This window comes from Siphateles boraxobius, unplaced genomic scaffold (assembly GCF_051911475.1).
Source record: "Siphateles boraxobius isolate OS27281-9 unplaced genomic scaffold, OSU_SipBor_1 22, whole genome shotgun sequence".
Lineage (NCBI taxonomy): Eukaryota > Metazoa > Chordata > Actinopteri > Cypriniformes > Leuciscidae > Siphateles > Siphateles boraxobius.
In genome coordinates, this window is record NW_027508833.1 from 34710262 (window position 1) to 34728462 (window position 18201).

An 18201-nucleotide genomic window follows, 5' to 3' on the forward strand; every position below is an offset into this window, starting at 1 on the left:
CCTGTCTTCTTGTCTTTTTGGCTTGTTGTTTCTGATTGCACTTTAATCAAGATCAAATCCCAGAAGGGAATGGGAATATTAAAACAAAATAAAGTTAAAACTTGTTTTGAACAATTTCTTTGTCATCTGCAGATTGATTTTAAATAGGGAGAGAAAAAAATCGATTTAAATCGTAAATCGGATTTTTTGTGAAAAAATCTGGGATTTCTTTTTTAGGCCATATCGCCCAGCCCTATTACCTCCCTTCGGGTAGGATGTGGCTTCCGCAGCGTCCTTCTTCCCTGGAAAGGCACGCTTTCCCAGTGTTATCCAAGAGTTCCACTGTGTGGAGTATAACAGAACAGCAGTTCGAACTCCCTCTACGCAGGCCTTCCACCCAGCCAGTTGGGGGTCTGAGAGTCTTGCGTAGGGCGTTGGATGTGGCAGCAACCGTGACGTTTTCCATAGGGATCCCAATTACGTCGTCATGCCGACGTTACGTCGAGCGTGAGCGACTGATAGGGAACGTCTCGGTTACCAATGTAACCCTCGTTCCCTGAAGGAGGGAAAGGGAGTCGTAACGTCCCATCGCCACGGTTGCTGACCATCGCCGTACAGCCGTCACAATCTCGGCTTCTCAGCGGAAAACAATGAGTGCCTGCACCCGCTTCATGTTTATAGCCGCGCTGCGGGCGTGTGACGCGATTCACACACGCCAACGTTCATTGGCTCATTCTGTAGACACTCGAAGATGATAGGGCTCCCTGAAGTGATCCCAATTACGTCGTCACGTTGACGTTACGTCTCCCGTTCCCTCCTTCTGGGAATGAGGGTTACATTAGTAACTAGACGTTTTGCTGGCTGAAAAAGCAATGTTGGCTCAACCAATTGCATGGGTTGAGGGCGGGACTATCTGTTTTGCCACATGTTCAAGATACCTGTTTGAAAACAGTTGCTATTTTTGCTATTGTTTATGGACTACTGGCAAAGAATTTTTATTAATTATTTAATATGCAGTGTAAATCAGGGTTATTATCGTTTACTATTAAAACTATTTAGTCAATTAAAATAAAGCTGAACATTTTTTAATTTAAATATAAAATGAAAAACTTAAATTAACTGAAATAAGCTGAAGCACTAAAATTACTAACTGGAAATAAATAAATATATAAATAAAATAAATAAATAAATAAATAAATATAAATAATATAAATATATAAATAATATATAAATAAATAAATAAATAATAAAAAATATTAAAACTAATTAAATTTAAAGTAAAAATAAAAGCTGACTATAAAAATAAAAGATATTTCAAAACATTAATAATCTATTGTAGTATATAAATAATACTTAAAATTGTTTGTAAAAAAATTAATGTAAATTATTTTTAATTTAAATAAATATGCCATTTAAACCATTTGAAACAGTGCTATTTTTATTATTTACTATTACCATGTTAAATTTTTTATTTAAACTAGCTGATTGTAGAATTGGTGGTCTTCTGTTTTTCGTAACACCGTGGCATCACTGACTTGGGTGTTAGATCTAGTTCGCGGTTTCTTCTTTAGATGACCCTTCAAACAACTTCAGGTTTTCAAATCGAGCTTCCTTCTCCAGAAGTCACTGGTGGCTTTCCTTGTGAATGCTGCCCATTGATTTACTGCTGTTCAAAGAGTACTTGGTCAGCCAGCGGCCAGCAGCAGGCACAGCCATTCGAACCCACAGAAACCTCATTTCGTCCAGTCCAGCACAGCCATAGAGAAACTTAAGAGTTCATTGATGAGATCTTAAACTCTCACCGCCAAACACTTCAGTCCCTTTGGCAATAAAGGGCTGGACTTATTTAATGGCATATCTTAAATAATATTACATCCCTGTGTCTTGGAAACATAAACAAAAGCAGAGGGAAACGGTAGTGGGGTAAACATGCCAAATCTCTGTGGAGGAACTGTTCCTGTGGTTGGTGATTCGTGATTTATGCCTTTTGATTACAGTAAAAATATCTGTTTATGCAAACACAGGGAATATTTTGGACTCTGCCAATGTCAATAATCCTGCCCTGGGTCAAGCCGTCCTTAAGACCTACACATCTCATTCATTTTGTCAGAGCGTATTAAGAGAGCTACTACTCAAAATCTACTTTCCCTTCTACAATATGACTAAATTACCCTCTATTTATGCTCAGGCTATTAAAGTAGGCATAAAATAGGAATTTCCCTCGTTCTTGTAAGATTGCCTGGGGTATAGTAAAAGGAAAATAGATTGTTCTTAGCGGTTTGGTTGATGTGACCCTTTGTGACCATTTGTAGTCAGATTAGGTTTCATGTTTGTCTTACTGATTGGAGGCATAGGCATTGGTGGGAAGCATTTTGGCCCTTTTTAAACACTGCATTTAAAACAAAAGTTATATAATATCTCTTTGTACGGGTTAGTTGTAACCATTAGTTGTTTTACATTTTCAATTTTAAACATGGCCTTTTTCATTAGCTGCATTTTGATTGTCTTTGGAATCTTTAAAGACTGATGTAGATCTTGAGCATTCATGCAAACAGCAATTCTCCTGTGTTTCAAATACAGTACTTACTGTTTTCTTTTTTAAGATCCTCTAATCATGATTACAACAGCAAAAGGACAAGTCCTCTATATCAACCCATTTTTAATCAGTAAGACAACTGTGTTGTGGTTCTTTTTGACATTAATATTCAGTAACCTGATCCCAGGGTGAAATATGCTCCACATATTTATTGCACATTTTTGAGAGGGGGATATAATAATTTAACAGCCTGCTCCCTATACATCGCTTACTCTTGCCAACAGATCTTTATTTTATTTTTTTATTTTTAGGAATTAGGAATTTGTGTTTGCCATATGTTGCATAAATGCTTTTTTGGATCCAATACAGGCTGTTTTAAATTTGTTCCTGTTCCATATCCAGAAGGATATCCTTTGGATTGCTTACCATAGACAAGACTATAGTCTTAAAGTGCCCCTATTATGTATTTTTGAAAATGACCTTTCATGTAGTGTGTAACAGCTTTAAGTGAATGAAAACATCCTGCAAAGTTTGAAATCTGAAAGTGCACCATAAAGTTATTGGCTTTCAAAAGTAAGAGTCGACTCTCAGTCAATGAAATGAATCGTTTTTCAAACAGGTCATAAGCCATTTCATTGTGACGCTAAGACGAAACATTAGCATATTGCCCGCCCACTTATTGCGCCTACAGACACCAGGGAAAACTTGAACCCCCTCAAACACTGCAGCTGATTCCTGTCGATACTGGATAGCATCATGTCGAGAAGACGTTGTGCTCTACAATGTGAAGGTAAAGCCAGTTTTTTTACACTGCCCAAGGATGAGCATGTGAAGAATCAGTGGTTAAAATTCATCTTTACCACGATACGACAGCAGCATGATCCTAAACTTTTGCTGTGTTCCCTTTATTTTACTGACGACTTCTTCTCAAATCTCGGAGTTCAATGCCGGGTTCTAATATCGCTTACTCTTGACAGGTGGTGTTCAAAATACTTAGTTTTGAGTTTTATATTGTGTAGGTCTCCTGCTAACTGGTTAGCTCGCATTTTTACTGTCTCACTGAAATACTTCTGCTAATCAGTTGTGGGCCACTATTACATAAAACTGTGTCTATTAATGCAGATTGTCTGTCGTTCTCATTACTTTGAGGAAAGATTAAGCATGGAGCAAGATTTGTTTTACCAACGTTTGTTACATCAGTCATTTACGTTAGAGCTCGTCTAATTTATGCACTGTTATTGATACAGTTTCCACGTGTTCTCCGCAATAAATTAGAAAAATACTCAGTAAATAAATAAGTACAGTAAAATAATCGGTTTATTGATGGACATGCACTTGTTAATGCTGATGGTGAGGAATTACAGTTGCAACATCTCATAATGTGCCTCAAACTGAGTAGTTTATCACTGAGAAACGTCCTGCTCGAGTCGTCCTTGCGATGGAGGTTCGGATTGAATAACTAGTTCTTCCAGTGTTTCATCATCGCACTCACGCTCGGATTGATATGGTAAAATCGACGTCATTGTTCGTTACTGTGTAGGAAGCCTCAGGAATGCTGACGTTGTTATGGGAATGGTTTTTGTTTTCGACATGTGCGCTGTATGCGGTAGACCAATCACAACAGACTGAGCTGTCTGGCCAATCAGAGCAGAGTAGTTCGTAGAAAGGAGGGCTTTAGAGAGATTGATTCATCTGACGAGTCGTTTGATAATCATTGAAAATGTGGTGATGTGCAAATGTATATTATGAGAAAATGAAACAGTTTTTTTACCTTTGGTGCATGTAAATCTGTTGTAGGAAACTCCAAAACAAAACTAGGAAACTTTAAAATAGCGTAATAGGGGCACTTTTAGTCCAAATTGACACTATTTAGTTTCTCAATGCATGTTATTTGTTTTATTATGCCTAATTCAAAAGTGCACATGGTCTAAAATAATATCAAAATGATACATGGTAATATAAATGTTAATATAATTATGATAGTAATAGCATATATCAATTGATTTAAAAAGAAGCATTAACATTGGGTGAGTTCAGATGGTTTTGAGGGTGTAATGAATCTATAGCATCTACATCCCGGTCAAAAAAGTAGTCCTCCACCCCTTCACTTGGTAATGTTATTTCATGCTAGCTTTAAATTGTGTTTTGAGTGATACTGTATTTGTTATGTGATTTATTTCTTAACACAACACAGGCAGCTAATAAAAACAACGAGAAAGTGTTGTTAATATTATATGAAATGAAAAATAGGGTTTATTAATAATATAATATAATGAATATATTATATTATATATTGTAATATAGGAAGAATTATTTTTTGTAACCATCTTTCCAACAGTTCAAGATTGCTTTAATGTAGGTGAATTTAGGCAGGTCATTGTAGCTGGATGTTGGTTTTGTATTTGTAGGATAGTCTTAAATGTTCATGAGGTAATCCTGAGAGGCTGCTCATTGTGTGAACTGGTCTCATTGGTGTTTGGGCTCTGAGCTCATAGTGCCCCTCTGTGCTGGTAGATAAACATGTAGGGCCCCTTTGTAGGCAAACTTCAGTGGGAACCTTCGGGAAAAAATCAAGATCAGATTTGGAAAATGGGAAATGAGGGGTAAGGAGTGGTTGGGGAGAGCTAAATGTGTGTGCATGCACAGGTCACTGACTTCACGGCTCAGTGTCTGATCTCTTGCTTGTATTCATGAATGAAAATAGCCCTGGATTGAGAGCCTGTCAGTACTTTAAAAAAAATATTATTGGTTAAATAGTTGTCCAAAAATGATGTGTATGCTGTAGAGTTTGTCCCCATTTAAGGTCCTAATCAGCATCCTAAAACTTTCATAATAACCAATAAATTCTTATAATGAGTGTTTCATGTTCATCAAGGCTGCATTTATTTGATCAAAAATACAGTAAAAACAGTAATAATGTGAAGTATTATTACAATTTAAAATAACTGTTTTCTATTAAAATGTAATTTATACCTTGTGATCAAAGCTGAATTTTCAACATTGTCTTCAGTGTCACATGATCCTTCAGAAATCATTCTAATGCTGATTTGCTGCTCAAGAAACATTTCGTATTATCAATGCTGAAACAGTTATGCTGCTTAAAATGGCTTTGTGGAAACTGTGAATCATATTTTTTCAAGATTCATTGATGAAAAGAAAGTTGAAAAGAACATTATTTGTTTGAAATAGAAATAGTTCGTAACATTATAATTGTCTTTACTGTGACTTGATCATTTGATTGATATGTCCTTGCTGAATAAAATCTTACCTTTTTATCTTATGTTCTCTTGATGTAACGATCACCAGTGAGAGTGTAGGGTTACTATGATCACCATCAAAGGGCACTCCAACCCGGACAATCATCACACATCCACAGACTCCATTCCCCATAATCCTTTGCCCAGACCATCATCCATTATCACATTCACCTGTGTCTCATTATCTTGTTTACTCACCCTATATAAGCCTGGTTCTTTCTGTCATTCCCTGCGAAGTCTTGTTTAGTGTCTCTTCTGCATTTCTGAGCGTGTTTATATCCTATTTCTCCTGTGTCCTGGTTCTCTTGATTCTCTGCCTGTTCCCTCGGATTTCTCTCTTTGCCTCAGCCCTGATCTGTTATTGTTTGGACTGTTTGTGTATAACCCTTGCCTTTTATCTGGATTACTTCTTTGGATTACCCTGTTCAATAAGTACTGCATTTGGATCCTCAACCTTTGTGTCTCAGAGCAGTTTGTGACACTTTACCTCAAACTTTTGAATGGTAGTGTATAACATCAACATTTTAAACTAAAGAGCATCTGTCCGAAAGATTACTAGATAGAGCAGATTCAGACAGTCGTTTGGGAAATCATTATAACTCATAATACATCAACTGATTTGTTTGGTTCTGTGAACTTGTCAAAAACATATCCATATTTATGTTTATACATTGTTATATATCTTGTTATAGCCACAGAATCCACAAACAAGTCATATTATCTCTTTTTCATCACTTGCCATTAGACCTTTATGTTGATGTTTGGCAGTGATTTTTGCCTAGCAATTTTTCATCTAACCCAAAACCCAGCTTTAAACTGTAATGCACATATGGCACACAGTTTTGAATCTTGCATTTTGTCTAAGGCCCCTCGTAATGTGTATGACTTTTTTTCACCCTGTCTTATCTTATCATTCTTGTACATCCAGTGGTATTTTATGCAATGAAAATGATTTAACGGTTTGAACTTTTTGAATGGGTTTCATTGGTTCCTCCTCTCTTCGGCTTCCTTTTTATCTCTGCTGCATGTTTCTGTACCTTAAGGTCATATGCACTCCTTTTGGTCTTAGTGGTCCCCCTCCTGCTTCTCCATCCCCCCCACCCCCTTTCATTTTTTTAAACTCCATTTTTATCTTCTATAAAGATGTGAAGGTCAGTGGAGGTAGCAGATCTATTTTACTCTATTGAACGCTACATTAAAGCAATTTTAAAACAAATATTGGATATTCTTGCAAAAAACAAAATTAATTTCTAAAATCAAACCGTTTTTATTTAAAATATATATATATATAAAATACAATGTGAAATAGTCGATATATATATATATATATATATATATATATAGGGATGTCATTTTTTAATATGTTGCCTGTACAACAATTTATAAAAATATGTTAATTTGTCTTTCAACAAGAGTCCAATGTGAGGTAATCTACGAGACCATTTGGATTTGTTATTCCAGCACTTCTCATCATAAAACAGGTCTAAGTAATTAGCCATGTGCAACTACGTCAGTTGAGATATCTTTATTATTTTAGAAAGAGGAGAAGATGCAGTGTGCTCCAGAAACCATATATTGTGAGATGTCTCATGAAGGAGCACTTTGTCTATTTATGTCTTGAAGCTAATTTGAGTTATTTCTCTCTCCCCTCTGGTACTCCTCTCTTCCCCTGTCTCATCATTAACAGTTCTGCTCTCATAACTCATCACAGTGATAAATGCCTCAGCCTCACCCCACCTCAGTCCAGCTTCTTCTCTCTTCTTCTGTCATTCTTTTGTTTCTGTACAGTCCATTGTCTTTCTAATTCTTGCCCTTTCTCAGGTTCATACTGGTGAATTCAGCACCTGTAGGAAGATATTAATATCAAAGCCTGCCAAGCATTATCAGGATCTCCAGTAACTTCGATTATTCAATAGAGCGTAATTTTACTCCTTTCCAAAGAAATAATGAAGAACAAGATCAAGATGATGAAAGAAAACGTCTTATATGGAGCGCTTAACAATTAAAGTGCCTTCTGGATCCTTTACAATTCACATTCAGCTGTGATCGGAGCTCCACAATCGATCAAACTAAGCAGCTTTGTCTAATTATGTTATTTGCTGTATTTACTAGTTCTAGGTCATGATGAAAGTATTGGCAACGGTCCTGGCCACCATGTAATGATGTACATTGGGTTTGGTGTGAGAGCTTTATTCTTTTTTTTCTCTATTTTTCCTTCAAGATGCTTCAGTGACAGAGAAGGATGTTTTTGGGCTAGATGGGCAGATTGAACACAAGCTGACCTTCCTTCGAAAACGTGTGCCTCGGGGCACCAACTTGCTGCTGATTGGCCACTCCATCGGTTGCTACATCATCTTGGAGATGATAAAGAGAGACCCAGATCTCAAGGTATAATCACCTGGATGAGAAGGCATTCACTGAACTTAAATGCAGCTAATGTAGCACACACCCTACGAGTTGCTGGATATGGTCTGTTATTTTCTATAAATAATTTTATAATGATTAAATGTTGTAACGCAATAAATGCATTTATCTAGCCTGGCAAGCCAGACCTATCAAGTTAGGTCTGGGAACTCACAATTGGCATACCTCAATCAGAGGGGCGGGATAAACGGTTGTCTTTCAAATTCCCTCTGCACGCAATAGGACAGCGCTACAACCAACCAGAGCAACGAACGGCTGTGGCTGAGTGAGTCCATGCGTTTTTCCACCAGCGGAGCTAGTTGATATGTTAAACTTTTGCCGTATCCGGTTGACAAAACCCCGAACACATCTTCCTTTTTTAAGAATGACTTAAGTGACGTTCTCTTAACTCCAAGTCATCCAGAGTTGCGGCCGAAGCCAATTCGAAAGACCGCTGTTTGCCAGCAGTATCTTCTTTGTTTTCAAGTAGCAGGGAAATCACGCGGAACTATGCGCGGAACCGTCACAACTCTGCCGTCATTATGTTAAAACCGCCCACCAACTCTATACACAATGTGATTGGCCGGAGTTTGGTTTTTCCAGCTCAAAAGTCTATGCAGAGTTGCTAGACCACCCTTTCTGCAAGATAATTTTTGTTGCCGCTAGGGTGCGTCTAGATTTCTAGGCTAGCATTTATCTGATTTGGAGTTTAAACTGAAGGTAAAATATTTACGTATTTAGAGGAATTTCAGCACATTCAAAGTCACCTAATAAAATCTTAATTTACATGATTGCTTAAAATTTCAAAATTACATAAATACAGGTCCTTCTCAAAAAATTAGCATATTGTGATAAAGTTCATTATTTTCCGTAATGTAATGATAAAAATTAAATTTTCATATATTTTAGATTCATTGCACACCAACACTGAAATATTTCAGGTATTTTATTGTTTTAATACTGATGATTTTGGCATACAGCTCATGAAAACCCAAAATTCCTATCTCAAAAAATTTGCATATCATGAAAAGGGTCCCTAAACGAGCTATTAACCTAAACATCTGAATCAACTAATTAACTCTAAACACCTTTAAAAACTCCCAGCCTGTTTCATTACTCAAAACCGCAATCATGGGTAAGACTGCCGACCTGACTGCTGTCCAGAAGGCCATCATTGACACCCTCAAGCAAGAGGGTAAGACACAGAAAGAAATTTCTAAAATAATAGGCTGTTCCCAGAGTGCTGTATCAAGGCACCTCAGTGGGAAGTCTGTGGGAAGGAAAAAGTGTGGCAAAAAACGCTGCACAACGAGAAGAGGTGACCGGACCCTGAGGAAGATTGTGGAGAAGGACCGATTCCAGACCTTGGGGGACCTGCGGAAGCAGTGGACTGAGTCTGGAGTAGAAACATCCAGAGCCACCGTGCACAGGCGTGTGCAGGAAATGGGCTACAGGTGCCGCATTCCCCAGGTCAAGCCACTTTTGAACCAGAAACAGCGGCAGAAGCGCCTGACCTGGGCTACAGAGAAGCAGCACTGGACTGTTGCTCAGTGGTCCAAAGTACTTTTTTCGGATGAAAGTTAATTTTGCATGTCATTCGGAAATCAAGGTGCCAGAGTCTGGAGGAAGACTGGGGAGAAGGAAAACCCAAAATTCCTATCTCAAAAAATTTGCATATCATGAAAAGGGTCTCTAAACGAGCTATTAACCTAAACATCTGAATCAACTAATTAACTCTAAACACCTTTTAAAAACTCCCAGCCTGTTTCATTACTCAAAACCGCAATCATGGGTAAGACTGCTGACCTGACTGCTGTCCAGAAGGCCATCATTGACACCCTCAAGCAAGAGGGTAAGACACAGAAAGAAATTTCTGAAATAATAGGCTGTTCCCAGAGTGCTGTATCAAGGCACCTCAGTGGGAAGTCTGTGGGAGGGAAAAGTGTGGCAAAAAACGCTGCACAACGAGAAGAGGTGACCGGACCCTGAGGAAGATTGTGGAAAAGGACCGATTCCAGACCTTGGGGGACCTGCGGAAGCAGTGGACTGAGTCTGGAGTAGAAACATCCAGAGCCACCGTGCACAGGCGTGTGCAGGAAATGGGCTACAGGTGCCGCATTCCCCAGGTCAAGCCACTTTTGAACCAGAAACAGCGGCAGAAGCACCTGACCTGGGCTACAGACAAGCAGCACTGGACTGTTGCTCAGTGGTCCAAAGTACTTTTTTCAGATGAAAGTTAATTTTGCATGTCATTCGGAAATCAAGGTGCCAGAGTCTGGAGGAAGACTGGGGAGAAGGAAATGCCAAAATGCCTGAAGTCCAGTGTCAATTACCCACAGTCAGCTGCTGGTGTCGGTCCACTGTGTTTTATCAAGGGCAGGGTCAATGCAGCTAGCTATCAGGAGATTTTGGAGCACTTCATGCTTCCATCTGCTGAAAAGCTTTATGGAGATGAAGATTTCATTTTTCAGCATGACCTGGCACCTGCTCACAGTGCCAAAACCACTGGTAAATGGTTTACTGACCATGGTATTACTGTGCTCAATTGGCCTGCCAACTCTCCTGACCTGAACCCAAAAGAGAATCTGTGGGATATTGTGAAGAGAAAGTTGAGAGACGCAAGACCCAACACTCTGGATGAGCTTAAGGCCGCTGTCGAAGCATCCTGGGCCTCCATAACACCTCAGTAGTGCCACAGGCTGATTGCCTCCATGCCACGCCGCATTGAAGCAGTCATTTCTGCAAAAGGATTCCCGACCAAGTATTGAGTGCACAACTGAACATAATTATTTGAAGGTTGACTTTTTTGTTTTAAAAACACTTCTTTTATTGGTCGGATGAAATATGCTAATTTTTTGAGATAGGAATTTTGGGTTTTCATGAGCTGTATGCCAAAATCATCAGTATTAAAACAATAAAAAACCTGAAATATTTCAGTTGGTGTGCAATGAATCTAAAATATATGAAAGTTAAATTTTTATCATTACATTAGGGAAAATAATGAACTTTATCACAATATGCTAATTGTTTGAGAAGGACCTGTATTTTCCTTTAATTTAAATTCCAAATTAGATTTAATTTAATAATTGTATATATAAAAAAAAAGATTTGTTGAGATTATTCACATTTATTAACATCCTTGAAAACCTATATATTTGCTAACTAAGGTATTGCTCGTTGCTCATTGAAAAAAAAAATCCCCAATAACCACTGACCCACAACCTCTTTCCTGTTTCTGTGCTCTGTCTTGAGGTTATCTACTGATTCTATTCGATTCTCCACATTGCACTTCTGTCTACAGAACCATCTCAGCGATTTGAAACTTGGCATTGTCAGCTCAGCGAGACAATGCCAATCAGCAGCATAATAAAACACTTCTGTTCCCTTTTCTTGCTTTGTAAAAGGTCAGAAGATTAAATAACATGGAAAAGAACCTTGATTTTCTTTCTTCCTTTGGGGTTTTCCTGCTCTAAGATGTGCTCCTTGTCATTTTTTATTGTCAAGCATTTTCTCTACCCAGAAATCTTTTCCTTCTTATCTCTTAACCTCTTTTTTTCAGTGTTTGCTCTCACTAGTGGTGTGTTTTCCTCCTGGCAAAGGGAAATGGATTTTAGCTACATTAATGGGGCCAGTGCAGATAATGTACCACTTTTTTTGCAGGGTGATAAAAATATGTTCTGATAGTTTTGGAGACCACATCCAAACCACTTTTAGTTTAGACCTAAAGCTGGTCTTTTTTCTCTTTAATGATGACACAACCGCCTAATCCAACTCATCATTATTCATAATTATATCCTCTTTCATAATTCATTAAAAATATGCTTAATTCCAAACAATTCAAACATTGCCAACCATGTAGACCTTTTGTTTCTTTCAAAATTTGAATCTGTTCTTTTTGAATTATGGCGTGGCTCAGAGCAAACATGCACGAAAGGAGAAAAGATTTTCTCTAGTTCCAGATTGCATGCTGCCAGGAAGCCAACCTGGTGATTATGCCTGGTAACATATGATGTGTGATAATCAGAAACTGTTACTATGAGCTCTAGATATTTATTTTGGAGTAGAAGAGACCAGTCTGTGTAAATGATGGTAGGTGCTTCTTTAGTGCACTTCTGGAGGAGAAGCTTTGCAGATTTCAGCCTCAAACCAGGAGCAGCATGAGGTAGTTTGGAAAACCTTCCTAAAACTTGAGGAAGTGTTTGATTCACTGCACATGGAGGTGCTCAATTGTTTGTCTCTGTCATGAGTCCAGTTCAAAAGTCTTCCCTGTTGCCTTTGAAGTACTTGCATGTTGTAACAAAGTGACACCGTATATGTGCCAGTTTTAGAATGGACGGTCTAAAGAGAGCAATTGATTTGTTGCTGTGAGGCCGCAGCAGGGATTTGAAATCTTCAGTCCTTTTCCCAGCCAACACCTCAGCCTGAGGTATAGCGCTAGGGACCTTTAGATGAGGAAAGTGCTTTATGACTGCTCCTGCAGCAGCCATCTTGCCATGTGCCCTGCAAAGGTGATGTCATTTCCTATGTTGTTTGCATAGATGTAAAGTTTGGTTTAACAGCAGTTGGCTGAAGTGTTGCTATGCATTTTATCAGTGTCATAGACATGTTGATTAATTACTCTGATTGCAGTTAAAAAAATCAATTGAAGGAACACTCAAGTTCCTCTGACACAAAAATGTGTCTTTCTCTTCCCAGGCATGAGGACTTGGATGTGTGGCTTAACTTGTAGGCAAGTGTGTCGCAGCGTTCTGGGTGGGCCTCTGTTTGGGGAGCAGAGGTCAGACCAACAGTCCTAAAGTATTGGTGTGATTTCATACTTTACTCAAATAAAACATCGTTACAGTCAGAGCTTGAGCCAAACACATGCGTAAACATTACTGCACACAGACCTGTCTCAAATTACCCTCACAACATCTCCAGATTTTAATGCTCACAGACGTGACCACGGACTGTCCAGCCCATTGGAGTCACACGGTTGTGAAAACTCAAGATTTTTTGGTTGTTCGGTCTGGCATGCAAAGGGCAGTGGTTTCTCTCAGCCTGGTAGAACGTGAGGGGCATGATGGCCTGGCTTGGTGCATTCATTCATCAAAATGAAAGTGACATTATGGGATTTCCCTCCTGCTTCCCATCGGGATCCATGAGGAAATGACCAGTCTTTTCCTAAGGGCAGCGGTGACAAGGTGCTTTTTACTTCAGGTGGACCTTTTCACACACTTCCAACAGAGTTCAATACATCGCCCTTTCCTCTGCAAGGTATCAATCGAAGGGACGGAGTGGTGCTAACGTGAGGAGAGGCAGTCGTTGCATCCCGATTACCATTGAGATACTCACTGTTAGTGGTTGAGTTGAAAGAGATGTGGTCTGGACTGCCGTATGATCCATCATGCTGTCTGAAGCTCCAGTAGATCTGTGCATCATTAACATTCCTCCACTATCAGATCGCACCCTCACATCACAGATCCGTGGAAGTCAGATTGTGACGTTTAAACTCTCTTCGCCCCTTCTCCAGATGCAGATCGCTCCTTCCCCCTTCCTGACCTCAGCAGTACCAGAGAAGAAACTCTGGAAGTAGAAGTGTGTGTGTGTGTGTGTGTGTATGACTGGCCGTCTGTCTCTCTGATTAAAGAGCCACTCCCAGAGACTCTGTCAGATTTTTCTGTGTTCTGTTACATTCCTGTGACCTTCAGGAAGAGGAACTGCTTCTTTTCAAAAGCACTACTTGCACATCAAAGATCACCTGCTCGGCACACAACTCCCTCTTCTTCACCTTTCCCTTTTCTTTCACTGCTTCTCCCTCTCTCTCTCTCTCTCTCTCTCTCTCTCTCTTTATCTGACAAATGATGAGCATCAGGATGAGCAGTGAAAAGCAGATGAAAAGTATTATGTGAGAGGTTTGTATGCTTCCTGTATCCGTATTTGTATTAGATAGTTGTGTATAGATTTATTAGTGGCCACTATCACTTGTACTATTACTCGTACTTAGAACACCTTAGTAGCTGCATTGTAGAATCCTGACAAACAAAGGATTCTTACATTCCAACAAAACACCCTAGAAACTGCACTGCAACAAAACATCTTAGCAATTGTATAGCAACCTGCTGACAACTGCCCAGAACATCTTACCAACTGGATAGTAGAGTCTTAGCAACCACCCAGAAACACCGTAGGTTTTACAAGCATCATTTACATTCACTCCAGAACATGTAGTTTATAGTTGAGTAAACTGTATAGATTTTTTCTTTGCGCACATAAACAGAGCAACTAATTTCGCCATTCTGAAATGGTCTCAATTGTAATTGTTATGACAGAGGAACACTTGGATGTGAATCGCTCATCCATTCGTATTTTGATATCTTTCCCACTGACAGCAATAGATATTTTTCAGTTCCTTAAGGCCCGTTCAGATGATAAATTCAGCGGCAGCAGAACTTTGCCTGTTCGCCTGTTGCCGGGGCGTGATGAAACCAGCACTCTTTCAGGATTGCAGAACTAGCTGAGTTTGAAGTTTAGTGGTTTGAAGCTGAATAGATTGCATTTGGCACTGCTGACAAAGAATTGTGCTGGCTATCACATATTTTACACAAGAGAATTGAAGATATTGCACTGTTTAGTTTCATTGAAAAATACTTGGCTGCAACTGCAAAGGATTGTAGAGACAGATGAAGCACATCCACTCTGTCTTACTCACTGAATGAGTCTAGCTGCCTTCTACTCAATGGCCAAACAGAGGCAGGTGTTTCCTGTTTCTGGAAGTCTCTCTCTCTTCTCTCTGTTCCCTCCTTCCCTTGTCTCTCCTATCAATTTCATAATATAGCGAGAGCACAGACATGTCATTTTTCTTAGCTTGATAATCCTTAAGCATTGAAATTAAGACATGTCATTTGTTATGATTATAAGTGCTTGCAATGCTGTCGTAAATATTATGTGTTACATCTCAGTATGTAACATTTTGTTTGGCTGTTCTTGGTTTTCTGCGTAAGTGTCAATTACTTAACATGACCAAATGTAAATGGGCCAAGAGAAAGTGCAGGAATTTAAATAGTTTTTCTGACCTTGAGGCATTTAAAACATCTCCATATGTACTTCTCATCCTTAGGTTGTAAAGGCAGTGATGCTCTTCCCCACGATTGAGCGCATGGCCTGTAGCCCTCAAGGAAAGGTCATGACCCCTGTGCTCTGTCGACTGCGGTACGCCTTCTATTTGCCCATCTTCCTGCTCTCCCTCCTTCCAGAGAGGCTGAAGATCAGCATGGTGCATCTGGCCCTGAGGAATTTATACACACTGGACACCTCCATCATCCCATCCACCGTCAGCCTGATCAATGTAGACTGTGCTGGTGAGTTTCCTTGTGTTCTCAACTGTATACTTTTTACTGTATTGTTTGAATAGAACAAGCTATAGAATGCACTATAATGTGTATTGGATGGTTTGATATATTAATCGAACAATGTTTTTTTCAATAGCCAACTGATAGGCAGCCAATATACATTTATATATATTTATAATTGTATATGAATTGTGTGTGTGTGTGTGTGTGTGTGTGTGTGTGTGTGTGTGTGTGTGTGTGTGTGTGTGTGTGTGTGTGTGTGTGTGTGTTTATATATGTATGTATGCATCCAAAGTGACCGGCAGAGGTTTCGTTTTACGGACATTTTGATGATATGCCGGTCAAATATCGCCTCTTAATTAGTCAAGTTGAGGAAAACTGGAGGCAGTCTATGTAACTTAAAAAATGAAATAATAAGGCCGCATAGAATGCAACATGTTATTATTAGCTTAACTTTCAAATGTTGTTTGAAACACACACGTTTCACACACATTCACTTTTTGAAACATTGAGGTACGGATGTACCTAATACAAATAAATAAAACATCTCCAGTTAACTAGCAGATCATTCATTTAGTTCGCTATTAAATAAGAGATCTAGCGCTAAAATCGTTGTTTTTAAATCAAGCTGAGCGCTCGTGTCCGCTGCTATCAGTTGCATGGACGACGCACTGCGCGAGTTGCGCAATTTTCACTCGGACGAGCGTTTCAATCTATCGCCGTTGCGGAGACTCTCTATTCATTCCGGTGAAATCACAAAATAAAATGCACACAAAGGTGTCCCTGCTTGATATAGACTGTAACCATGTACTGTTGAACATATAGGCTATTCAGTTTTGATGAGAGAAAAATAAACTGTAGGCCTACGAGTGCGCGGATTAGAACCACTGATCTATAGGCTATAATGAGATGTTCCTGATTCACCATCGTCTGGCCTCTGAAAAAAGCTTTTTAGGCTAGTCTGCCTGGACCTGGCCATATTTGAAACGTCTCACTCAATCGTTCGTTGTTTAGGTCTATATTACAGCCGTTTTAGGCGTGCGCTTTATTTGAAATGCAGCATGCGATGTTGTTTCATAACTTTCAAACAGTAGAGCCTGTTCCTTTATATTTATAACACAGCCAAAGGTCGGTGTATTTTTGCTTTATACATTTTAGGCTTATTCTCAAATTCAGATTCTGTTAGGGGGCGGGATTATTAGGCAATTTTAATCGGACAATTTGACCGGAGAGATTTAATTTTGTCGGACATTTCAGATTTTTCCCGGCCAATGACCGGTAATTACCGGACAACGGAAACCCTGATATGTGAATATATATGTAAACCTTCATTGTTTGTTAATTAAAGAAATTAGTTCAGTTTAGGACTCATAGCTTGGTTTAACACATTTTACCATAATTTATCGGTTATTCCATCATTTTAATACATTTAGCAAAATTTCCCCCTCCCTCAGAAAGTTATTTGGCCTAGAAATATCTACTGGTCATGTTTATTTCTTGTTGGGATGCATCTCAGCGTGTGATAATCTTTTGCAGCATCTGTAATATTCTGAGCACTAATAGGCACTGCTAAAGTGTAACACATTACACTTTAGGTTGTCTCACGCAACCTTTCTGTTCACCTCAGTGATGTTCCCTCAGGTCTCCATTTCCATCTCTCTCAGTTTGGACTCTGCTCCATAGATCTAATCCTTGTTTCAATGAGGTGCTGAAACCTTTCAGAATTTTACATGTTGGCATCCCTCCAAATCTTGACTGTTCAGATGCATTGGTCTCTCTTTTTATCAGACGATAAGAAGTATATCACCACTTCAAAGATGACTCGGCCGATTTAGTTGAGATAAAGTCGAGGCCGAAGAGAGGGAAAACGCAAATAATATTTGAGTGGCAGCCAAGAGAGCAGTATCTCACAATGTTTTGAATAAAGTTTTATTTATCATAACTCATATTTGATCTCCAGGGCTTTCTGTACATGAACTAATGGTGCAGATGAAGTGTTGTGAGTAGGAGTAATTAAGAGGCCTCTCCAGCGAGCAAGAGAACGAACGGACCGCTAACGCAGTCTCTCTCTCTAGGTGAAAGGCTGAGTGTTTTCCCTGTCTGTCCTGTGAGGAGAGTGATGGATGTTGTGATGGCCGGAGAGTCTCTGCCAAAGGGGCCTCAGTAGAGCCCAGAGGCATTAGTGTGAGCTCCACTCTCTAGTCGCTCTGAAGAACCAGTTTTCTCACTCGCTCACCCTTCTTTTCTCCTTTTTGTCTGTTTTTTATGCTGTCAGCTCTACCTTTAGTTTCCTTCTCCCTGTGTTGCGCAGGGATTTGGAGGTTTGCTTCTGACAGTGCTTGTAAGCATGCTTTTAATCATTAGCACTTCTCATGTAGTGTTAATTGGAATGAATTTTGCTTCTTTTTTTTCATCTGAACAAAATGTTCAAGTGAAACTTTCTTCCCCTTTCCTTATTAAAAGCCAACAAATGTTGGAATATTGCTGCAAGGAAGTTCAATCTCTTGTTATTCATCGAGAAGGCCAGGTGGTCCTGTATGTACACATGTGCATGCGTGCGTTTTGTACCATTGAGTGCTGGCCCGTGACTGCATACGAAAAGCTGCTCTGACTCTCTGTCTTGTATTACATCCGTAATTAATGGCGAGTTGACAGACTTAATTAAGACAGCATGTTGCTATTAGCTGGAACTTCC

At 39.3% G+C, this 18201-nt stretch overlaps 1 protein-coding gene across 2 annotated transcripts in view; it reads left to right on the forward strand.

Annotated features, from left to right (window-relative positions):
* ldah (lipid droplet associated hydrolase) overlaps window positions 1–18201 on the forward strand; it is a 52781-nt gene that overhangs the window by 20670 nt on the left and 13910 nt on the right. For both annotated transcript variants that reach the window (XM_077239851.1, XM_077239852.1), the window contains exons 4-5: window positions 7994–8160; window positions 15275–15515. In XM_077239851.1, coding sequence (XP_077095966.1) covers window positions 7994–8160; window positions 15275–15515 — 408 coding nt within the window. The remainder of the gene's footprint in view (window positions 1–7993; window positions 8161–15274; window positions 15516–18201) is intronic.